The sequence below is a fragment of the Rissa tridactyla genome, chromosome 3 (genome assembly GCF_028500815.1).
Source record: "Rissa tridactyla isolate bRisTri1 chromosome 3, bRisTri1.patW.cur.20221130, whole genome shotgun sequence".
NCBI classification, from domain to species: domain Eukaryota; kingdom Metazoa; phylum Chordata; class Aves; order Charadriiformes; family Laridae; genus Rissa; species Rissa tridactyla.
The window spans coordinates 109,716,672-109,742,880 of NC_071468.1; the positions used below are offsets into that span (position 1 = coordinate 109,716,672).

The window sequence follows — 26,209 nt, forward strand, 5'->3', positions numbered from 1 at the left end:
TTTCTCTCACATGTCTGAAAATTCACTACTGGGTATTAACACTTCTAGTTTACCTCAACTGTGGCTTTCAATTAAGAGACCTCAACTACCCAGGTATTATTTTCTTTGGCAACGTATTTCTTAGCAATGTATTTAGAAAATTAAATAAACCTGCCAGAGGTGATAAAGTTATCTAGCATCAAGGCCATGGGGTGCAACATGCTGGACTATGGATAACAGATGCTATTGGGATCTTCTCCCTGTGGGTCTCGTGGCCATACAAAGAACTTCCCATATTCTTACCGTGAAGTCCAGAAAGCTTCCCCTGAGAGCTGCAAAGGTAAAAGACAGGCTTTGAGGATTCTGTGGACAGAAGCAAACAGCTGAACCCCAGGCTACAGAAGAAACCACCTCTTTTCAGCATACTGTATAAATCTATGCTAAATGTGTCCCAGGAAAGTTTCACAAAAGATTATATAAAGAAAAAATAAAAGAAGAAAAAAAAAATTAATGCTATTTGAAAAGAAAACTTAAGAAAGCTAAGAACTGAAAACTTACACCACGTATATATTCTGCATGGGCAAAGTCATTCAGGGTGATCAGATATCCCAGACTGAGCAGGACAGGCACAAAATGGAAACCTTTTAACAGAATATCCCAGAATTTTACTAGATCATTATTTTGTTGCAAGTTTTACAAGTGGGATGTAAGAATTTCCCTCTCCCCCTTCCTCATAAACTGCAACCCTGGAAAAAGCTGGCAAATAGCCACAAGAGTCTCACATAAATCCTGGAATGTTACTTGCATCCAATTTTTCCTTTCAAAACCGATTTATTTTCAACCTACCATGCAAACATACGCAGGCATCAGAACAAGAGGACACGCCAAACTCTGCTCTTCAGATTCAGTTGGGCAAAGAAGTCATGGTTTCAAGTTCTTGCAGTGTTCAGTCATCCAAAATTATAGTGGATACATAAACTATCATTACAAGAGTTCTGGAAAGTGATGAGTACCAGAAATAAGTCTGCAGTTGTCTTATTGTTTTATACTCTTCATTCATTTCCATTCTCCACGGAACTCTTGGGTTCCATGATTCCCACAAGTCACAGAGCTAACGTTTAATATTTCAACACTGGAAATTGTTTATGGTTTCTTAACTCCAAGAATTGTGCAACAAACTAAGCAAGTTAGTAACCATAGCAACTGTGGTAGAGAAAAAACAAGCTTCAGCTATGAAACTGCAGCATATTTCTAATTCTTGCAAACACTATTCCTTCATATTCTACATGTGAAAAATTCATTAAACATGTACAGTAACTAATGTATATATCTACTATGTACTAAAAGACACTTCTTACTACTGTGCTGTATTAAGTACTCCATTTCCCTCTCCTTTCTCTTTTCCCCTCCCCCTTTATCAGAGTACTACGCTTTCTTCTGTTTGTTTACGAACACCTGTATAAAAAAAAATTAAAAAGATGCTTCAATGAAGAAGAAAAATGCACCCTGTCCAGTCATTTTTATACAAGTAGATTTTAAGCATCAGTTATATTTACTGTCTTATTAACAAACAGCTTTTGTAGCATACTGTCCTGGCTATGAAGCACTCCTATTTTGCCGATTCTAGGAACTTTGCTAAGATGGCATTAAATAACAAGCGCATGAACACATCTGATTATATGAACTACAGCACACATTACTATATAATGCAGTTAAAGGAAGGTGGACTGAACCACAGTTTGGAACTGAAATGATTTTAGGTCCCCACATCCCACGCGGGGCATGGCCCTACACACCCAAGGAGAGTATTACATTAAGCCCTGTACTATCTTACACCAGCGCTTTGCTTGTAACTATTGTTTCTTAGTGATGGTAAGCAATTACACTGGTGTTTATGAATATAAAGATAGAAACACTGAAAAGATTTCCACACAACTATCTATTTCATCACAATTTTGCTATTTTATGAGGACTTGAGGGATAAAACTTTCAGGAAGAAAAAAAAATATCTCAAAACCATATGAAAATCTAAAATTCATCCATTTGGATTATTTGAGAACTTTAACAGACAAAATGATTTGAAATAATTGGTATCTTTCATTAATACTGTGAATACGCCTAAATGAAGAAGGATACGCTTCTTGCCCTCTCTTACCAAACAATGCTTATAAGTATCTTTCTGTAAAAAGCTTTTACATCTCAAAAATTACAGAAAGCAGTGATATACTTTCTTTTTTTTTTTTTTTAAATAGGAAGAATCTAAACCAAAAAATTGTTCCCAAAGATTTGGTAAAATATCATGAAGCTACACAGGGTTTGGGGGCTTCTTACTTTGTTTTGGGAGGCTATTTGGTTAAACTAATAATCTTTTCAATAGACAAAGATATGTCCAAATTTCCAGTACTTCTGTAACACTCTGATGAGTAAATTTTAACTCAATCAAATAATGAATCAATTTAACACAATCCAAAAATGTACAGATCGTGTCTCCAGTCCTGTAAGTATGAGACATCCATGGAATGAAAAAACAAAGAGCCAAGATAAAGCCAGTTTTTCCTCTGTTGACTCTGGTATAGGAAAAGCACCCTTTTGATTTGGATAACAAAGGCCACGACCACACGGTCCTGCTGGAGACGCACTAGGACAGACACAAAGCCGCGCAGAACCACCAGCACACATTAACTGCCACACACAGCAGGATTACTGCGGGAGGCGGCCACATCTCCGCAGCTCACAGCACTTCCTTTAGAAACGTCTGCTTAGGCAATTCCATTTATCAAACGTATTTTTATACTTGATGCTTATTTTGTACTGTATTAATAACAATACTGGTTTAACGCATTCTTTTCAATTAAATCCGTGAAGTACTTTAACCAAAACAACATGGATGTAACATTTTTATCAAGCGAAGAAACAAAATACCACAATAAATAGAAATTTGGACACAAACCCAACATGCCAATTTATTTTTTTTTTTTATTCTCTTTGTACTACCAGAATCTAGTTTGAACAATTCTTCCTCAAAACATGCAGATTTCACTGGACAGTACAAGTATTTGCTACAGTAACATTCAGGTACGTTACTTAGATGACATAAAAATCTTCGAACGCTGTACCGCAGAAATAAAGAAGCTGGCATACAGCTCTTGCAAGATTCCAAAAAGTATGCATTATTTTTAAAACTGCAAACACTGCTTGTTTTTCTTTCCATAACCAAATGGTAAACACTGTACCAAGGAGAGATCACACACAGCAATAGATATTCCATAAGTTCAGACGTCACATTCATACTTTATCCTTACAATATTTTAATGTAGCTCAGGTGGCTGAAGCTATTTAGACCAGTGACTGTAAAATTATGTACCTATAAATAAATACAGGATCCACTAAATCAATGATAAGGTAGTACCTTATAAATAACTGCCAATTCCAATGACACATCAAGACAATGTTCCTTACAAACCTTATCACCACTCTACCCAAAGTTCACAAAGCCAACAGCAATTACTGAACATACAGTGAGTAAAAATGTACATCTAGCCAAACAGGTATCTTAACACTCAAATTTCAACATATGTAATATATGTTGCACACATTAATCCACTAATTTACGCAAAGTTTGATAAGGGTGTCACAGGTTGTGATATTTAATCTTCTGGCATCTCTTACATCAAATGGCAAAGATGCACAGTCTTAACTTTACTTGCAAGTATGCAAACTTAACTGGAATGTTTAGAAGGGATAAGTAACACATATCCCAAGAGAAAAGTAAAATCACATCATAATTTTAATAATTAAACCATACTTACTTCCGTAACATCTGCCCCTGACCAAACCTTTGCACAGTGTCTAACAAAGAACCAGTTTTCCATGCTGACAAGTACTGCGTTTATATGTGGGAAAGGTCTGAAGTAACTTGCTGCTTGTAAAAATTATTTCTTCTCTCCAAGAAAATGACTGAAAATCATCTAGACCTTCTACTACAATACCGAAAGCTTAAACTACAGAGCTTAATGTAACCACACACTGACAAAGAATTCCAAGCAAGCTACAATTCATGGGCATACTCTGTTTTAACTTGGCTGCTTTTTACAGGATACTCTCTCTCTCTTCTCCAAAACCAGCCCCTTCTGAGGCTGTAACAGTGTGGAGCTCTGATGAATCTTTTGAAAGCCTGGTATAATTTGAACGCTGGCTCCGCTTGTGAGCAACGCTCTTCAGGTTCTCATTCTGAACCGCGGCTGAATTGGAACCTGAGCCAGGGTGCAGGATAATTTGAGGTGAATCTCCAATACCTTGTGTTTCTTCAAAATTTTGATTAGCTCGATTGTTTGGAGCACTGTTGTTATTTAAGGTTACTGTACTCGGGGTTCTATTTAAATTAAAGACTTTCTGGCAAGCTGGCCAGTTCTCTTCTGGGCTACTTGCTATCAAGCTGCTTTCAGAAGGGCTTTTCTTATCTTCTGAGCAAATAGACATGCGAACCACAGCTGGATCTTGAAGGCCGCTAAGGCTGTGTGGAATTCCTCTCTTTCCGCTGTGACTATCATCTTCAAGCTCAATGAGATTTGCCTTTTCAAGCTGTGAATCATCTGCTCCTTCATTATGGAGGGAATGATTTGGAGAACTTTCGTTGGATCTTACACCAGAGTCAGATGAATCTTTTTTATCCAAAAGGGCATCTGTCAAATACTCCTTTGCTTTGATGAAGGTTCTAATAGGTTCAGATCCATGTTCTGGAGATTTGGGCTGCTTCTCTATTTTGCCATCTGTTTTCTTATCTTTACCTTCCTTAAGAAGTGGAGTATTATCTGATTCCTCAGTTCCTGACTCATCTTCATCACTTGGAAGTTTCTGATACCGGAGAGTAACTCCCTTAAGCTTTAAATCCGCAGCCTGGAAAATACTTGTTCTTTCCGAAGACTTCTTTCCTGGGAGAAGCTTGGAACCAGACTGATCAGATTTTTCATCTTCTTCAGTAATAGGATCCAAAGGAGATGCATCATTAGTAGAAACACCTGAAGTACTGTAATCAACAACATCATTTCTCTTCAGCAAAAAAGACTTTCTTCCATCATCTTGTTTCTGTTCACCATCTTTTCCTTTTTCCTGTTCTGAACTGGAATGCAAGGACCCCCCTGATGTACTCTGACCCATATAGAAAGCACTTGAGCTATGAGGGGAGGACCTACCACTTACTGTAGTAGAATTGGCACCTCCTTCTAACTGTGACATTTGAGCAATATACTCTCTATATGCATCTCTGTATTCTGCCTGTACCTTGTCAGTAAGCTTTGATATTTCAATACTAGAATCTTGAGAGTTAAGACTTGAAAGACTTGGAGTTCTACGAGTTTGTGACTGGAAAAAAAAAAAAGAAAGAAAAGAGAGACAAAAGTTAAATGAACTATTTATTTTTACTTTTAATGATCTTTTAAAATTAAATAACTCAAAGCATCAAGTACGTGCTTAAATGATTTTTTTTGTTGTTGCTGTGAATAGATTATGCAAGTGAAATTGTCAATGCTATAATTAAATATGCTTACTATAATCATATATATGCAATCACACACACATTCACTAAACTCACAAAGTATTCTTATTGTTGGTCCCCACAACAGAACATTTCCACAAAACAAGCATTTTATCCAGTGCATTCTAGGCTCTTTTGAGTACATAATTATAACAATTGAATTGGTATGTCAAGATGGGATTTTCTAATACACGTTTACAAAATTAGCATTTTATATTAGAAAGACAGCAAGATTTCATCTAAATGCTGAACATCTCAAGAACATTTTTAAAAGACTCTCATCCTACATACTTAAATATATCCTCGCAAAATTCCATTGCATATAGCTGATTTCAGGAAAATCGGTTGTTGGACAAACATATTGCTCTTTGCCTCCACCTCTGCTCTCTTTTAGTGTGCACACAGAGAACCCCATAGGCATAGGATGCTAGGCCATCTATTAAATGCTAGAACCAAGGTCCAGCACAGAGCTGAACAAAGTGAAGGAACGGATTGTGGCTGAACATATGGCTTTGTGCCATGTGTGTAACAGGCTGCTCACTACCACCGAGTAAAAGATGTACGGTGCCCAGTGCATTGGAGCTGAGACACTGACTTAAGCAATAAGTACTTTAAGAAACCTACTCAACTTTGCAGTGCACAGGAGATGAGACTTTGAAAGACTGTTGAGGTATTATGTCTTATTTGGGGCAACCCTGAAAATGAACCACGTTTCAAAAACCTCCCTTCTACTAGAAAACACTATTAAAAAAAACCTAAGAGGGCTTGGGTAATTTTAACAAGCTAAATGTAAACAGGAAAATTAATGTGTGGATTCAAACACTGTGAATGAATTTAAGATTTAGAATAGGATTGCTTAATCATATAGATATTCCCTCTTGGTCCATACTTCTCTTTCTCACCCCCTGTTTTTCTTCTCTCCTTCCCCCCACCGTTTTATTGCTCTTATGTGTATCCTTCTTATCTTTCTTGTTTCTGTTCATCATCTTTTCTTTTTTCTTGTGCTGCGCTGGAACGCAATGCAAACCAACATGTTTCTTTCCTCCTCAGAAGACGCTCATAATCCCCCCAGCAAGCAACATTCACAAGATCTGCAGGTTACCATTCCACTATTCCTTCTCTATTACTAAGGAAGTATTACTGACAGCTTTTGATAAGATCAATAATGTTGTATATACACTAGAATACTGGCGAACAGCTAAACATGATTAACTAAAGGGAAATGGTGTTTAAATAACTTCTATCTGCCATGACTCCTAAGCAATTCAATGCCCAAAGGAAAATGCAAGAATCTCAGAAATACTAACACTTGATTATTTATGCATATTCCCTGCTATTTATCCATACTCACAGCAGCTATGCTTCCTCACCAAAGAGAGAAATATTTGATTTTGTCATGCATTTCCAGTAGTGCTCCTTCTTTTTACAGAGAAGCAGCAATATTCTTTTTTAATCACTATCAACTTCAAAAATTCCAACGGGCAAATTCTAATGTTTTCTTAAGGACAAACGACCTCATTCTTTTGATTCAAATTCAGAGAACTATATCGGCATCAGAAGCACTATTTATTTAAACTTGCATTTTAAAGAGTGTTTTAAAAAAGATTGTCTTGTGCTTCTTTCAGTGCTTTTGACATAAAAGCAATGTAACAAGTATGAGTGATGCCACTTTGGACTGGAAAAACGTACACTGATACTCCATTGCTGGAAATAGGCAGTAAGTGTAATCAGGATCCTACAAACACACACAAAGGTATCTGGTACAGAAATCTATCTCTGGGACATACATCCCAAACCTCTTTTCAGTGACAATTTTGAATATTAAAAATATCACCTATAGCTAGCAATTTAGGGTTGTCTTCCTATTTTGATGCACCTTCAAGATTCTCTAATTTAGACTTCCACAGATGAAAAAGCTACTAAATGTTTGGAGGGGTTTGGTTTTTTAATTCTATTTAGATACCAATTTGTCTTATTTCTTAAAAATGACAAAAGAAAAAAAAAAATCACACACTTCAGGTGATTTCATAAGATACAGGAGGAAACTGACCATAATCAATGGCAGAAACCATAGTTAGAGAAGGATGTCAGGTCTGGAGTCTATGAATAGATTACGCATCGTCAGGACCAGGCTCTGGCATCATGGAGTGCTTTAGTTGTCTGTTTACAAAAACCTAATAAATGTATCTGTAAACCTTTAAATAGCATAACACCTGGCTAGCACATAGCCAAAATATTTCCTACACAAGGTCTGAATACTATGATAAACAGAAGTCTCACAGGACGCCACCTTAAACTAGATTAGAAAAGCATAATAGCTTTGATTTTTTTCTCAAGAGTGATTACTGGGACAGATGAATAGTTTTCAGATGGCAAAGACTAAAGACTTCGACTCTCAGAGAGTGTGGTTAGAGTTTACATCTCTGCAAAACTAGTCTTTGCTGAGACTGAAAGTACCTGAACTGTCACAGTAGATTTAGTTCTTGACCTGTCTGTATCCAAGAACCCTTGAATAAAACCCTTTACCATACAGGTAAGCAAGCAGAATACATTATTAAATACCTGCCAACTTAAGTTACTATGGCGTGGAGGAGCTTCATCAAGACCAATCGTGTTGAGTTCTTCAAAGCTGAAGTTAAGTGTGTAGGGAGCTTGACCAGAAAGACCTGTAAGCTCAGTGTGAGGCAACTCAGTGTTATGCCCAGGACGACGAGTAAGTTCGTTATGAGGAATCGCAGTATTAACATGCTCAGTTGTTCCACGAGGATCTTCCTGAACAGCCTGATTTTCTGAATTTCTCATTTCAAGAATCTTAACACACAAAAAGAGACAGTATAAATGTAATTATATAAATAGAAGAAGTTCTCAAAATTGTTAAAGAAGAATTCTATTAAAAGATAGGAACAAGGAATTCACAACTGTAAAAGTGTAGTTGCTTATGTAGCCGTGATCATGGAAAGGTATAAAGAAAAAATCCATTCCTAAATCTGGTGCATTGTCTTTACTGCAAAATCACATTTTAAGAGTTTTTTTGTATTTACAAATTATTTTTATTAGTGCTCAGACACTTAAAAGAACTCACATGCCCCAAAGCACTTAAATTCTTGTAAAACTAGAGAAGTGATAAATCACATATTTAAAAGCAAAACCAAGCACTTCAGTTTTATAGCTTAATCAACCTGAATCAAACAGTAAATCTCACCTTGTAATTCTCAGAGCTTTCAAGACTGATTTAGCAGTTGAGAGACGTGTTGCCATTTTCAGAAAAAAAACTGGCAATATGCTAAAAATACTTAGGAGAAAACACAGTTCTCTGTGATGCATAACCCTCACTGTAAAACTGTCATTTACTCTCAAACCGGGAGGAGGGCAATTAGATATCTGTATATATATGCTTCAATAACAGTATGCAATGCAGCATTCTTGCATTATACAAGTATGTGTCAATTGAACATTGTACATCTATCTCATTGGCTCGATTTTTAGCTTAAGTTTCCTTAAAAATTATGCTTATGCAATTGTGTGCCATGCAATTAAGTTCTGGCAATTTCATTAAAAGAGGCAAATTTAAAAAGGGAAAAGAGAACCCATACAGGAAAAACAGATCTTACAAAAAGAGGAGGCAAAACTTCACAGTTCATAACCAATTAAGGTGTTCCTCAAGACCAAAAGACAAAGTAAGAAAATAATAAATGCATTCATGTTTTAAGATGATAATTATCATCGTAAAGATGATAATAACAAGAAAGCAACAGGAAAGAAAAAAGGCTCATAATGAAAGAGACTAATTTATGATGACCTGATTACTGAAAAGAAAGTCTTACCGTGCTCCTGAACAGGTGCCAGTCACCAAAATTCATATTCATTTCTTTTTTCAGTTCGTCAATGTTGCACTGAGCCAAGACACGCCCATTTATATTTGCCTAAAACAATAAAACTAAATAATGTAAATTACCAATACGAAACTTATGGTGTGTCAGTAACAGACTAAAAAGGCAATTAGAATACATTGATGGGGACTACTAGTGAAATTCCCCAAAACCAGTTTAAAGTCCAATACTATAAAATAAACATGTTTTTATAAAAGATTATTTATTGATGATTGCTGATGGACAAGAAGAACCTATGTGTCATGAAAAAAATGAAAATACTAAACACATCAAAAATGTGTATATGAAAGGCAATATGATTGTGTTCTATGAACAGCCATAAGGAAACAACACATCAGTGGCAGAAAATTTCAGACAATAATCCACATTCATCTGCCTAGATTTCTCAGACTCAGAACACAAACAAATTGCAGATGCCCAAGTATCTGAAGATAATCAAGTAAGTCCCAGGCACCATCTGACCCCTCGTTTGAGGCACTTAAGATCAAGTACTACCTCCACCAACACAGGCTTACACTCCCCCCAGCATCAGAAATACCTGGGGACAGATGACTAGACTTCTTTCTAATTTTCATCATCATTCAGAAATCAACGCAGAAGTGCCTAAACACCATCTACATTCCAGGAAGGTGATTCCTGATGTTAGGCACGTTTATATAGTGCTTAACTTCCAACAGCACCAAATTCAATGCAGAACCATGTTCATTACGCAGCCTTGAGAGGTATTTCTCTTTATACCATGTATCAATGGATGGACAGAATGTAGAAGAGGAACCATGTCTTCAGAGAGTAGCCACAAAATGGCTCAAGTTGAGAGCTCTGCTCAGTCTGAGGGATCTCAGTGGGTTTGTTCCCATATCCCAGGTCAAACCAGGAAAGAGACCAGGCAAAGCCATTTTCGTTCTTCCTTTTTACATGATATCACTTTCAGTAAGAAATGCGAGAATATAAATATAAAAGGAATCTCATTAAAGATAATGGATGAGCACATTCTTTTAGCACTCGAGCCACTGAAGTAACTAGAACTTTTTTTGCAGCTACACTTAACAACCGCAATCTGACATCCTACTTCTTGCTTTAAGCAACATTGCTGAAGCTTCCTATGATAAACTGGTTCTTAATCCTTGAATCAACATCCTCCCTATATCATTTTAAGATATGACGGGTACTAGGACAAAGCATGCTCAACAAAAACATTCACTAGTGACAACCTTCAGATTTTTCCCTTCTTTCTTTGTAAAAGGAGCACACAGAACGGTGGGAAAAAAATAATAAAGATAAAAATGATTCTGTGCTAATGTCTCAGAGAAAAGAGCAGTTAATAGAAAAATGTATAGGTGTGGAATGTGGTAAGAGAGAAATGGAACCATCTTTTCACCACCCATTCACAACAGAAGAGAGATGTCAATTTCTCACGGTGAAAAAAAAGAGGGATGTTATTACCTGGATCTCCAACACATTTGCAACCCTATTTATCTACACATGGCAATTTTGAAAACGTTTTTCTTGCCTTTTTTTTTTCCCCCCTAAAAATCACCAGTCTCATCAGCATTTATATTTCTGAGTCTGTTTTTCCTTTTTAAGAGAGAGCATTTTCTCTGGAAAACATATGCTTGTACTAAAACGTCCTCCAAATTTAGCACACATAGAAGTTAGGATGTTGTTTTGACATTTGATTTGTTTCCATAAATATTTTCGAGAAAAGAGTTCAGCCGAGACCTTTCTTATAGTTGCAGAATACTGAGGTAGCATGCTCTGGTCCAGACCATCTATCTGCTTTAGCTTCTCACACACGGCTTCCACACTCATTGTGCTCAGAGACACGTGCGATACTCCTGCGGTCGATCCTGTGCCTGCTCCCTGTAAGAAGTGAGAAAACGTGCACATAAGATTTGTTGAAATACTCAGTACACTCAGAAGTTCACAATATACGCTAACACAAATCAAGTTGTGTTCCACTACATTTTAAAATTAAGAGATGAGAATAAGAATGCACAGGCATTTTCAATTACTATCGGAACATCTATATATTAGGAAACATTTATTATAGGTATCTATATGAGAAAAAACACAGCATCTTGAGTCCTGCCTATGTGAGAAAATAACTCTCTTAAATAACGTTATTTCAGAAAAGCAACATAAAAATCAGAAATATTAAGTAAGGATTAATTAATTTCAAATGCACCTTTACACAGAGTTTCCCCCTGATTTTAGTAGTTAGGTTGGTTTGGGGTTTTTTTTTTTGTCTTTGGGGGTTTTTTTGTGTGTGTTTTTGTTTGGTGGTTGTTTTGTTTTGTTTTTTTTAAATAATGCAGACAACTTAGATTTCCCTGTCTTAAAAACTCCTGGTTTAGTATCAGATAAAGATGACCTAAAACATAACTCCTCAATTACTTGGATTCATTGTGTAATTTTAGCAACACATGTCCATTTTCCAGAGGTTCCTTCTGCTCCATTTATGCAAGATCAGCCAAGGGGCTGTGTACCACAGTACAGAAATACAGAGCAGCACTGCCGCTGCCCTCCAAGATACTACATGGATGCTTCACATGTCTTGAACTTTGGCAAGGTTTAGGTAGAAATTATTCACAACTCAGACCTGTAACACAGAAGTTGTCCTGTTAATGTTGAGAGCTTCTGCGAATTTCACAGAAAGCGTGGAAAAACAAAACAAATGCATCTGCAGGTACTCGGGATGCTAAGACAGTATGTTCCCAAAAACCCCACATTCTCCCTGGATGGGGGCCTGCGCATTAAGTAGGAGCAAAGTGCAAAGCTCTGAACAGTTATGCTAGTGATACCGAACTCCTAAAAGCAAAACCAGTTCTATCAGCTATGAAGTACTTGTACGCCCTCCTCCTGGGAGGGAGGTTGCACTCTCCCCTCTTTCTGAAGGTGAAGTTTTGGTTTCAGCACCGTAGACGATGCACCAAACAAAGCTCATCTTGGGAGAATGCAAAAGAGCTTCTAAAGCTTCAGAGCTCATCATCACACGTGCAAACTCTGGGATGTAAAAGTGCACTTTGACTATCCAGAGTTCTGTTAATCAAGTTTGACTATATTCCTCAAATTACCAACGAAGGCTATTTTTATAGTCGCAATAATTTTTTTCCATTTTTATTTAATTTCTTCAAAGTTATTTAATCTTCTGGAATTAATTTAAATTAATAGATCCAAATATATTGCTTATGAAAACCAAGGATTAACACACAGAATGGCATTAACCATATCTGAATTATCTAAACCAGGATATTTAAGAAGAATTCAGTCAACTATTAATTCCAAGACAGCAATCCAAAAACTCATTACCTACTACCATTTAACCTCAAAGTTATTTCTAACTTACTGTTATTGGAGATATCCTGATCTGGGGAGGTAGGCACGCTCCCCGCCTTAGCTACTCTGAGTTTCAAAGTTTAGATGCTATTACGTGTAATTCCTCCCAAGTTCTCTGCCAGATGTACTTGAAATGGACTTAAAACTGGCAAACGACCAACTTCACTCCAGAACACCATAGGAGGTTGTGGGGAATCTAAGGCTAGCAGTTCACACACTTGCCTGAAAACAGAGCTGGGGCACTAATCTTTGTTCCTTTGACCATTTTTTTTTTTTTTTTTTTTTTATGTGATGTCAACTGGACACTAAACAAACAAAAGACATACACCCTGTTTTCTGGGTAGGTAGTCTACCTAAACTATTCCATAAAAATTAAGCATTGTAATTCTGCTGCAGTCTAGGCACCTAACTGAGGGGCTTGGTATTCCTTCTGAGGACGAGACAGTTACTTTCCAGATTTTGCAATGTCTCCCTGATTAGGTGCCTAGAATACCTAATTACTTATCCTATTCGGCATCTGAAGGAGGAAATTCAGGTCTCAATCTAGTCTGATTTTTAGCACAGCCAAATCACGTGAAGGATATAAGCCAACCATCAAACTGATGAAGATGACAGGAAAAAGCTTCATCCATAAGCTATTCATTGTATATGATTTATTATATATACAGTTTTGTCTATTATTTCCCCATAAACACACTATTTACTATTGGCATGAGTTAGATAATACATCAATAAAGAAAAGGTATTAAGTTAATTCAAATCTTAATTATTTTTTGAAAGAAAGCTTATCAATTAAAAATAAAGGAAACTGTTATAGCCAAAATTACATTGTGGCACTACTAAAATTAACGATCCTTAAGCAATGTGTGTAAGCAATTGCTTTTGTTCCCTGAATCCATTAAATACATTATCTCTCATTTATCTACAAATAAATGAAGGAAAGTTTTAAACACTTCTAGTTTAACAGTTCTCCTTCAGATCAAAATATTTTTTTAACAATCAAGAACATATCATTCTTTCTGCATGCATTAAGAGTTAGTTGAGAAACTCTTTTTTCTGTGTACAAAAAAAATACGGAAAAGCGCTAAAATATTTAGACTATTTTTGTGAAAATGTGAACTGTTTGAAATAGAAGCACATTAATCCAAATCATTCTTTATAAAAAGCATTCTCCAAAGAATAAGTAATGTAATAGCTTTAGGGATACTATCATCATATGAGTGAATTAAAACTGTACTTAAACTGACACATTTTTCAGCCTTAGTGGTTTTGTTAAGAGATGCTTAGAGAACATTAGTCTGAAAAGTATTTGCCATGCAAAAGCTAAAAGCAGCTTGTCAAAACAAACCTCAAGGCTAGTAATGAGCATTAGTTTACAGACAGCCCAGCATGAAGCGCCAGTATGATAGCTTCTGAAATGACTCTGGAAAAGTGAATGATAATTCACAGAAAGTGGCTGTACCTGTCTGTTTTTGTTTAACCCAGACTTACACGGCTTTGAGAAAAGGACAAAACAGAATGAAAAGAAACAACAGCTTAAAGCAACATCAGAAAGGTTGAACATACAGATGACATGCTTTGAAGTAAACAGAGGGAATCAGTGTTAGGACAGAAACAGGATATTTTCATAATGTGATGAAACTTTTAACACAGACCTTCAGAACATACATCTAGTATATGCTATACAAATACCATTTTCCTATGAGCATTTTGCACTTGTAGAAAAGCGACACTTGTTGTATTTTGTTTGCATAGAAGTTTTACATTATGTTTCTGATGGAAAATCGTGCTTTTAACCAAACATTCTCATGCCCTTTCAAGATGACATTATAACACCAATGCATCTCAAATAACTTTGAAATGTTCTAAGCAAACACCCCCCCAACCCTCGAAAAAAGCAAACCACACCCCCACCCCCGAACTGAAAAGGTACTTCTTTTAAGAACAAATATTCAAAGCACAAAAATGCTACATAAAAGCACCTGGAAAACCCATATACGAAAACTCCCATGCCACACACTTTCACTCATGCTCGAACTTTTGAAAAGCACTTCCAGTTTCTTAATGAGTATCGTATGTTTATCTACACTACATGCTCTGGACCATGTTAGTTCTCACTCAAAGCACACATACCACAACCTAAGCTATTATGCATTCAATGCAGTATGAAAAAATGTATTTAAACAAAGTTAATTATATTGCAACAAGCTGCATCCTAGTAAGTCACAGTTAACAATGCAAACTAAAGCACACAATTAAATTTATGACAGATAACCATTGCTAATGATTTCTAACATAATAGGGGATACTATGAACAAGTACTGGCAACACTACCATCCAAGGATAAAATGTTCAGAAAAACACTCTAGAAGTTTTTTGCAGTCCCTGTCAGAAATAACCATTTATATAGTAAAGTCAGCAGAAACACGTTTGCCTCCACCACAGATGTGCAAAGGCTGACATCTTAAGGCACGTCTATTTTCATTAGCAATTTAAGCTGATATCCTAAAATTTGCAATGCACCTTCATGTTGATACAACTAAATAGATGGTATTGGTAAACTTACTGCTCTGACATTTACGTTTTGATCCATTCAGTAAAGAACAGTAAACTACGGTCTGAGATAAACAAGTTTTATCATCAGCAACAGAATTCAAATACAGAAGGTGGCAGAAGTAAAATTATTGATACAGGATGACTGGTCTCAAAATATTTCTGATTTCCACTAAGCTAACCTAGACTTACACTGATTTTACAAGACTAACAATTAGGATCTAAAATTTCAGACCTCGGTCAACTCCAATGTCAGACTGACAACAACAGCAGGGCCTTAACTAGACCACGTAACATCCTCAACACAGCTCTGCCAACTTTGGCAACAAATAGCAACGATGATCTGTTTAGAAAAAAAAAAAAAAAAAAAAGATACTCCCAAAGAACCGGGTTTTGCCCTGTAAGAATTAAAACATTCAAAATAATGATTATTCTCTACTGTACAGAGAAGTAAAATTGCAACATTTCTGGCTCCACGCCAGATTTGCATGAAAGACAATTTTGATTCTACACGCTCCTCTTGTTTTCAATCATCAACCCAGTTACACATGTTGGTGTTCATTAACTACTTTGTACAGTTTTTTAGTTTATTTCATTACTTTGCATGTATCAATCCACTTAATAAGTAAAACCTGTATCATTTATATAGTGGCAATGACCAATCAATTAAGAGCCACCTAAACAGCTGGATGAAATTATGATACCCATCACCTCTGGATAATTGCAGTACCTTAAACAGGGATAATAACGTTTCCTTTCAAAGACATTTCAGTAAAGCCTACAAAAGAAGTGTTTTTAGAATAGATGAAACCCTGATGAGGCATCCTGTCAGGCACACGGAATACCACATCCTGACTAACAACGTTCTCGTAAACTACCCAAGAAATTTTCAAATATTAAAAATTTTAGATTTACACTGTAGGTTAAATATTGCTCAGCCTTAGAAAAGCGTTATGATCTGATGTGCTGTACTACACATATTCACAGCAGTATAAATCAAACTCAAAAATAGATCTAACAAAATCCTCCATTACCATTATTTCAAACAAAATTTCTCATTAATGTTCTAACTCCTGCTTTTTCTTACCTACAGCCAATAGACTACATAACTTACGTAAGTCTTTTAACTTGCTGCTTGAAACTGCAGCCTATGTGTGCTTAAAACACACACGAGCAGAACAGCAACCAGGTCCAGGTCTGCTACTGAAGCTCATTCACTACTTCACCCTGAATGTAAATCCCACTTTTCCAGTCCTGCATCCCTTCTCACACTCTCGGATACACACATACTTCAGCCATCACTCCACTATTTTCTCAGAAGTCTTTACTTTTTCTCCTTCCACTGACAAGCTGCAAAGGACTGGGAAGAGAATGGGATGCTGAGACATGGAATCAAACACAGGGAAGGCATCAGCATCTCCAAAAATACACTACCAGAAAAACTTACCCCAAAGTCACCCTTCACACAAGGTAGCTAATCACCTGGAAGAGGGAATTTTAGGGTACATTTTCCTTTGCATCACCCATACACAGGTGCTCAGTGATGGTTATGTGCAGTTAAATACAGTTCTGGAATCTGTGGTTTGGTTTTTTTTTTTTTTTCCAATGGAAATATATTTTTGCAATGATTTACTGAAGAAAAAATAACCGAGATGAAACTATAACTGCTGCCAACAACTATCAGCACCAATTATTAAGAGAATTATGAAAATCATATTAATCTCTTTGCTTTGGTAATAAATTGTGCCTTTCCATCAATTCCCACAGTTAAGAGTTAAAACAGATATCCATAAAGATGACCTCTTTGTGTGAATACTTAAGACAAAAGAAGTCATGGAAAAGGCAGATGTTAGCATTCTGACTCAAGAATAAGCTCATGATCAGCATTTTTTTAATTTTTTTTTTTTTTTAAATTTCCATGGACAGTTGATTTATACTGTGTTAACTGCAATAGTTTTATGACACCAACTAAAGAAGTACAGTTCAGATGAGAGAGCTAACTGAAGCGGGAAAAACACAGTTCATTCTAATATCTACGCACTGAATAACCAGCTGTCATTCTTCACTCTGTTTAGCTACTACAACATTATTTGTACTGAAAGCTCACCACAGCTACTGAGAAAGGTAAGGGAAAAACTACAGGGAAAAATATAACACATCTTATAAGTGAAATATTAGCTTTTAAATTCATTCACGAACTACATTAGTTTTCAACTACTCTATTTGTCCACCAAAGCCACTGATGCAGTGTTAGTGAACTGCAGTTATGATTAATGCAGACTCATTACTGCTGAAGAAGCAATGAGATGCTACAACTTCCACACCACATGACTACTCATTTACCATTGAGGGGTCTGTGGGTGAAGGAAGCCCCTCATCAGCATCCTCCTTGATAACATCCTAACAACAACAAAATATTACGGTTTGGGTAAAACGATCAAGGGCTCAACAAAAAGTATGAAGTACACAGTGAATGAGAGAATGAGCTCGTAACAATACATAATTCAACAGAAACACATTTCCTTAAGTGATTAAAGAGTCTACCACCTTTTAACAGCTTTGCTCATTGTATCAATATCCTAGAAATAAATTGATTAATAAGTGAGGCTTTTACTTTTTTAGCTTTCCTTAGTTCTTAATTCCATTTGAACAGCTGTCAGTAAAATAAATACTATTAAATAGGAACTTTATTATTCTATAGGAAGCTATAAAAGTGTGCTCATTTTTCCTTTTCAATGGGTAAATAATGCTGAATTACACATAGTTACAAAACCAAGCTATAACTGATGCACACTTAAGATAAAATGTATTTTGTTTTATTTATATATTTTAAAAATGCCTTTTAACTTTTTACTTTGGTTTTCCAATTTCTAGTATTCTCTACAGTGTCAAAGAATGTAATTTTATAAAATTTGAATATAAATTTACAAGTTGCACGCTTTTTCTTAAAATATTACACGATACCAATTTCTTTACTATAGTACAGCTGTCATTTTCATTAAAATATTTTCCTGACAATATTACAGGTCATACTTGATACCTGGATTTAGAACTGGTTTTCCTCTCTAAGTAATTTCTGAAGTTAAAACAAAATACATTTTACATTACATGATAATAACATCTTTGCTTAAACTATTTGTATGAGAGCTGGGGAAAACCAACTCCATCGCAGCCAGACCCAATACAAACATAGAGCTTGTACTTGTCTAATAGTGAATCATCATTAATAACCTTAATTTTCATTACTCACTATATTTATTGTCTAGGTTAGTATTTGAATTATCCTTCAAAATACTTACTAGGCCATTGTTCTGATCTCTGGACAAACTCGTTTTTAGTGGTGGACGTGAGATGAGATGAGAACTGCCAGGGTAATACCTTGGCATGTAAAGATATGGGGCAAAGAATGGCTATGGAAAAAAAAATGTAACAAAAAAGGGACAAACAATTACACAAATCAAAATGTAATAACAAAATAAAACTTATTTCAACAAAACACATCCTCCAGTTGAGTTTAATAAAGTGAAAATAGCAATTACTAATAGCTTGCTTTACTTTTTGCATTGAACAGAATTCAATCAAAAGCTCTGGAGTGAGTTCTTCAAAATCCCTTAGAGCCAATGCTGCTCTGGCGTGGTCTTCTGGAGGAACAGAGTTGGAGTGCTTTTGGTAACCACACTCTAACATCTGTTCTGAGTATGGGAAAAGAATCAATTAAGGATAATTCTTATAATTTCACTCTCTCAGGCCTGCTAAACTCAAAATTAGATGCTCAGTAAAATGTATAGTGTTTCATAATACTGAAGACAACTGTACCAAAATAAAAAAGTGCGATACATTATAGCATCACTAGAACTTTCTGTATTTGTGGTAACTAATCTGAAGGCTTCCACAAATGCTAGATTTTATAGATCCATAAATAGATTTTTATAGCAGATAATATTTGAGCTTTGTTTTGTTGGAAATACACCAATGCATGTTGTTCAATACAAATACCATTTTAAAGGAGAATGTTAATAAAACAAATATAAAAAAATTAAAACAGAAGTACATTTTTATCGACAAATATCATTTAACTCTAATCACAAGTTCTATAACCAGGTTCCTTTTTATCCCTTTTGACTAAAAAATTTCAAGAAAACAAACACTATCCAAGTTTCCAGAAGTCTTAGCAGCACATCAGTGTAAAGGGTCCAAATGAGAACTCGGGCTTTTAATAAAGTCGCTTTTAAAAGATATAGAGATCTCAAAATTACAAATACACTCCATATGCTCCAAACTTTCATGTCCTAAAATCAAGTGTATAAACACATTTCCTGAAATTCACATGCTACCCACTGGCATGCAACAAAATGCTTGTACGTGTGTGTATGCATGAATGTGCATTTGAGAGTCATGAACCTTACAAATGGTAATGCAGTTAAGTAGTACAAACTGCTTTTCCAATATTGTGAAATTTTGTTTTGACCTATCTGTGAATTTGAGTTAGGTTTAGAAATAAAAACTTCCATTTCTTTATCAATGATCTTTTAAGGTAACGTAATGGAAAGCAATAGAGTCTTTAGCCTTTAGGAAAAGCAGAATTATAACGCTCATTGCTTTCAACTCATTATCCAGTTCTCCAAAGAAACCAAACCTACAAATCTCAACGTCCCTATTACAGATTCCTGACGTTTCTATATATAGCATTTTCAAAATTATATTATCCAGCTATTTAACAAAACAGAACATATTATTTGGTTTGTGTTTCTGCACATGACAAGATTCTGAGTAGTCTACTGCACCAAATTCAAGAAAGAGTAGATAATTATGACTTGAGGGCTAATCTATAAGAGAGGAGTAAGATTTGTTGAAATATTCCGCTTTGGACTTGTCAATAAGGACTAAAACCCTTCTACACTTAGAAGCAGCTGTAAATGAACTGAGAAATTCAAGTTTAATTCTTCTGTACATCAATTACTTAGATGGCATTTGCTACAACTTTGAGTGATTTATGGAAAATACAAATGGTTCCATATTCTTAGCTGCTAGAGGTAGTCTCTGCACACTCTTCCAGGCAATTACCACAAAAATTTCATATGCTCTTCCAACATATGAAGTTACATTATATGCAGTGTAACCATTAGTCTAAATGGGGAAGTTTGGTTTGGTTTGTTTTAAATAGGCAGGAGAACAAATACCTAGCCTTTGCTTTACATTTATTGGTTATATAGGATGATTCAGAAAATTCACTGACTTAAAATTGTCTCACTGTCATAAGGCATAGATTCTATGGTATTTTCTGGAAATGAAAATCTCTTCAAAAAAAGTTCACGTTATTTCTAGAATAATTAAATGCCTCAGTTTTCCACTAACACCATAAACCACATGGAAAACCCCCAAGCATGAAATGCTTAATGATCATACTGCATTCAAGTGCCTAGCTCTCACTATTGCAACGACTATCCTCTGAAACACACAGTGAGCACCTGTTTGTTGGTTGCAAGTCATCAAACGACAAAGCAATGAAAAAAAAAATTGTCCAATAAGGCAATTATCCCACAATTCTTTCATAATTTCTAATTATGCCTTGAGTCCGCTTCAACTACTCCACTGCTTCCCAACTGTGGGATTAATTCTCCATTATAGGCTTGAACTCTACAGACTCAATCTTCATTTGAAGTACAGTAATAGAGATATCGTGAAAACTTGAAATTAATATAAATATATGTGGGTGTAAACCAGCATAGAGCTGTTCTCCAAGTTTAGAGATAGCCTATAAAGCAGAAGGGTCATGTTTTTTGTTTTTCTAAGATATCTAAGAATTTTCTGCTATGTTGCAAAAAAAGTCTTCACATACTACAATTTCTAGTTCCCACCCAAAAAACCCTAATTAGACTTGCCTACTGCTCTGACCTTCCCCATAAGAAACATGATCTCCACAATGATCAGCGATAGCAATTTTGGGAAGCTGAATTTGAATCCAGCTTGTAGCCAAGCCATTCGACAGTGGTAAAATGTGTGCATCCAGCATAGTATTATACTGAGAACCTAAGCGCCAAGTTGAAGACTTGCTAAATGGGACTATAGTATTTTCTTTACAGCAACAGAGAGAGAATAGGGTTTAAAACCAAAAATGAATAGATTAATGTCACTGGAAGTTCAAGGTCCATAACACAGGAACATCTAAAGAACAAAGCAGAAACACACATAATAAAAAAACCTGTATTTCCTAAAAATAAACAACCCGAGTTTTTTTTCCCCAACAGCTCAAAGGCTTTTTTTCTTAAGCACAAATGAATGCTTCAAGACAACAGGACAGGAACTATTTACTGGTCAGAATAAGGCATCTATCCCCAGAACTTAGGGGTTTTTTGCATAAAATTCAGGTATTTCCACAGAAGCATTTAAACCCATTGCATTGTCTCATACAGATATTCAAGACCTCTCAGAAACCTCTGCTGGGGCAAGCCTATCCTTCTATTGCTGTTCTTTTTTTAAACGCTATTCTTACAAAAACCTGAGAAGTCAAAAATGACTGAGAATGCTGAAAATGCCTTTCAGTCTAAATTTTCTACTATTATGAGGTTCGCGTCACTTATCTCAGTATGTGGTGTTCACAACAGTACCTTTATGACTCTATAGAGGAAAGTCAATATTTGAAAGTGTGGAACACTAAAAACAATGCTGCCTTAGAAGAGCAGTATAAAATTCCATCAAGAAAGGCCAAAACAGAAGTATCTTAGTCTTCAGCAGGCAAAAAGGAAAAAATACGGATGCCTGTAAGTCTGTGTATGCATGTAATACAAATGAACAAATAAAGTGATTGTTAAGAATAGCTTATGACTCACTAGTAATTGCCTTTGTAATGCTTTTTAGAACCACAAAACCATACAAGTTTCAACTGTGTATCACCCCATACTTAAACCTTGTCATGTACAGTAACACAGACACAAAAGCAGGGCTTCCAATTAAACACCCACTTTAACAAAGCTGAGCTAGTATCAGCATGAAGATTCATGTGACAAGCATTTAACAGTGCCGGACTACTTCAAAGTATACGTCACTAAGTTATTTTCAACAAAACAGTATACTGTCACTGTATTGAGGGTATACAAGAATAATTTTAAAATAGGTAACTTAAAAAGTTCTGTGCTACAGAAATACTCTTTTCTGCTTTGATTAACAAACACCAATTTAGGAATAACTAGATTTTCTTTCCAGCTAATTAGCTTGAACATTTACCTACTGCCAAATCTACTGAAAGCTGAGGTCGTTTCTTGCGTACAGAAGTAAGCTATGACCTATCAGCTTTCTACTTTTTTTTTTATGCTAGTACTGCAGAAAAAAAAAGAAGTAAAAAATAAAGTTTAAAAATACTGAATACATCCCACAAAAATAGAAAGTTTAGACTCAATCTGACTACACATTAAAGTACTCATTCAATTCTCAAGTGAGCCGTGCCCAGGACTATGTTTTCTGAGGCCCACAAACAGCTCAAAAAAAAATAATGTATGTTTTATGCAATTTATGTTAATTTCTTTAAACTAGTGCAACACTGGTTTAGGAAAATATCCCAGAATAACTGAGACAAAGGGGAAGACAGATGTCTACATAGATTCTTGTGATGTAGCTCCTCACTTGAGTTTCTGTATCTTTTAACCAAAGTCACCAAGAGAAAGCCAGGATCCCTTCCAATGTCTGTAAGCAAATATGTGAATGATTGTCCAGTTTATGCCACAATTTTTCCTCTTGTGCAATTTTTTTTTTCTGATGCAATTTACCACATTTCTCTGAGACAAGTGACTGAACATTACTCTGAAATTTACCAGCTTTTTGACTTTCCTCCATTTCTAAATAAAACTTGCATAGGTCTTTTAATATTTTATAGATGACATCTGCAATATTACCAGACTGAATCAGAAGAATGTTAATTGGTTCTCGATTATTTACCCGATTGTAGAATGGATGCTGAGGTCCTGTCATACCACTATAGTAACTGCTATGAGGTTGCGGTGATAAAACTCCACTATTGAAAGGTCCATTGAAAGAGGTTGTAGAAGAGCAAGCTGATGAAGGCTGACTGAACAGAGATGTTGCTCTAGCGGGTGCCTCATGCAAAGGCAACGTGGGATAAGGAAGTCCTCCAATATTCATTTGATCTCTTGCAGCACGAACATCTGAAAAATAAAAAGGTAAAAAAGAATGAGACTTGAAGTATTTGGAGAAGTTTTGATTTGTTTGCCAACTCATTACAGTCCATTGTTGTTTATTTAAGTCCAATCAGAACTCATCTAGTAGAACATCAAATGTCACTTTCAGCTGCATTCAGTTGATTTCTCTTGAGGATCCCATATACACAGGGGTCTTTAGGAGAGTTAGGACAATTTATTGCATAAATTTATGTAGCATGTTAAATGCCTCTAAACATTCTCTCTCAGAGAGAACCAGTTACAAATCCCAATCCAAATGTGAAGAAATGCAAGAATACATCGCACCAAGTCAGTCTCCGATGGCAAGCATGTTGGATGTGACAGTCAGACCTGTACTATTTCTGAAGAGATTAACAAGACAGAGTTTGTGAAGAAAGTCAGACCATACCACCATGGCTATCAAGCGCAGAGAAGGAAGTTGGAAAAAAGTAAGAACAAAAGGATTCCAGTTGAGGACTGAGGAAAAGTGCCATGACAGAAAAGACAGGCAAAAGAGAATTATTAATACCTGAATTCAGTTTCCACCTAGAATATTGACTTGTCATACCAAAGACTCATAAGTTCTGGTTTTCTTCAGACCTTTAGCATCTCTTAACGGGTGGAAATTAGGATGCCGTAGCCTTACTCCAAAGCCAATAGCAATCCCCAAGACTGGACAAGAAGAACCATACCATGTGTCACATCAATCCAAACCATGCATCACATCAGTCCACAGCAGCAGTAAGCAGCCAGAATACATTTAATGCTGAGAAGAATGTTTTCACAGGCACATACCCGAACCTAACTGCATTTTTTGAGACAACCACTGCGCAATAAACAACAGGCACCCTAGAATGAATTTAAACATCATACCATAGCAGACTAAAAAGTAACTCACGGGTACCAACTGTACAGGTATCCAGTGGGATACACATCATATGGAGATGTTCCACTTTGTTTCACTGGTTTCAGTTCTACAGGATCTTACTAACACTACTCAAAACTGTTAACAAAGCTCTGGAAGTCAACTTGCACCTCTACTACTAAAATATCATCACGTGTATTGTTTTCCTCCATTTGCTAAAGCAGTCTTCAAATCAAGAACAGTGGATTACCCCCTCCAGAAGAGATGCTTTAGTCGAATATGATCTGACCTTTACAGCAAAGCTACTAAGTGAAACTGAATGGCCTGTTACTGAAGTCAAAGCAGCGAATCTGAAAGTCTGGTGTGATGAACAAACAGGATTGGGCATAACATGTGAAGCAGTTTTATGTAAAATGAAAAGAAGCGACAGAATTGTCATTTTCAATTTATTTGAAAGCATACCCACCTGCAATGATTTCTCGTAGCTTGGGATCTAAGTTTACAGTACATGGCAAAAAGGTTCTTACATCCCGTGCAACAAGAACAGGTGTTCGTGAAGATAAAAATACTTCAAAGTTCCGTATATCACCATCAATTTCAAGTAGAGGTTCAACATCTTTAGTTGTAGGAATATTCTTTGAAATTCTGAGGGGAAAAATTAGATAAATCGTAAACCATATTTATTAGAGTATGACTTCCATTTGCATAGTGATATTCTAGGGTGAAATACTAGTACACTTGCATCCATTTTCCCTGTTCTCTGGAAAATTAAGAGAACCCATAAAGGGCTGCACTGTCTGTAGAAAGAACAATTTAACATTTTCCAATATGCAAAAATTCTCAAACTGCTAAGTAATCTGATCTAATTGTATGCTTCACAGAAATCTCAAAGAAGCCATACAGAAGACTAAAATCAGAGCAGCAATCCACAGATCAGTAACATCAAGTCCAAAGTAAGGGGAATGTACCATTTGTCAACATCAAACATCCATTCAAATTCTGATACCCCAAATGAGAAATTTCGTGCTTAAAAATCTAATTTTTAAACTAACATTTCTTGTAACAAGAACACTCAGTTGTCTCAGACATCGATCAAAACCCAACTGTGCATGATTTCATGGTAGGAAGTGGAAAAACTGCCTGATTTCAAGCAATCCACCCTCTAAGGCAAGAAGCCACAAACAAAACAATGAGAGATGATCAATATAAGGGACTGTTGATGCATTACACAGAATAGAATAGAATCATTCAGGTTGGAAAACACCCTCGCAATCACCAAGTCCAACCATCACCCCCACTCTACAAAGTTCTCCCTTACACCATATCCCCCAACACCACATCTAAACGACTCTTAAACACATTCAGGGATGGTAACTCCACCACCTCCCCAGGCAGCCTATTCCAGTGTCTGACCACTCTTCCTGTGAAGAATTTTTTCCTGAATGTCCAGCCTAAACCCACCCTGCTGCAGCTTGAACCCATTCCCTCTTGTTCTATCACTAATTACCTGTGAGAAGAGACCAGCACCAACCTCTCTACAATGTCCTTTCAAGTAGTTGTAGATGTGGTCTACAAGTGATGAGGTCTCCCCTCAGCCTCCTCTTCCTCAAACTAAACAGTCCCAGCTCCTTCAATTGCTCCTCATAAGATTTATTCTCCAGGCCCTTCACCGCACTCGCTCCAGCACCTCGATATCTCTCTTGTATTCAGGTGCCCAAAACTGGACACAATACTCAAGATGTGGCCTTACCAGTGTTGAGTACAGGGGGACAATCACCTCCCTACTTCTGCTGGTCACACTATTTCTAATAGAAGCCAGGATGCCATTGGCTTTCTTGGCCACTGGGGCACACTGCTGGCTCATGTTCAGCCGCTTATCAAT

At 36.2% G+C, this 26,209-nt stretch overlaps 1 protein-coding gene across 4 annotated transcripts in view; it reads right to left on the bottom strand.

The window, feature by feature from the left end:
* Positions 1-1,479: 1,479 nt before the first annotated feature.
* The window catches only part of KIDINS220 (kinase D interacting substrate 220), an 83,572-nt gene continuing 58,842 nt past the window's right edge, over positions 1,480-26,209 (bottom strand). For 2 of the 4 annotated variants that reach the window (XM_054194681.1, XM_054194682.1), the window contains exons 23-30: positions 24,794-24,972; positions 23,224-23,450; positions 18,591-18,701; positions 17,635-17,691; positions 11,122-11,262; positions 9,337-9,435; positions 8,075-8,323; positions 1,480-5,340 (exon numbers count right to left, since the gene is read on the bottom strand). In XM_054194681.1, the coding sequence (XP_054050656.1) occupies positions 4,069-5,340; positions 8,075-8,323; positions 9,337-9,435; positions 11,122-11,262; positions 17,635-17,691; positions 18,591-18,701; positions 23,224-23,450; positions 24,794-24,972 (2,335 nt within the window). In that variant the 3' untranslated portion in view covers positions 1,480-4,068. The remainder of the gene's footprint in view (positions 5,341-8,074; positions 8,324-9,336; positions 9,436-11,121; positions 11,263-17,634; positions 17,692-18,590; positions 18,702-23,223; positions 23,451-24,793; positions 24,973-26,209) is intronic. The other 2 variants (XM_054194683.1, XM_054194684.1) reach the window with 2 other exon arrangements.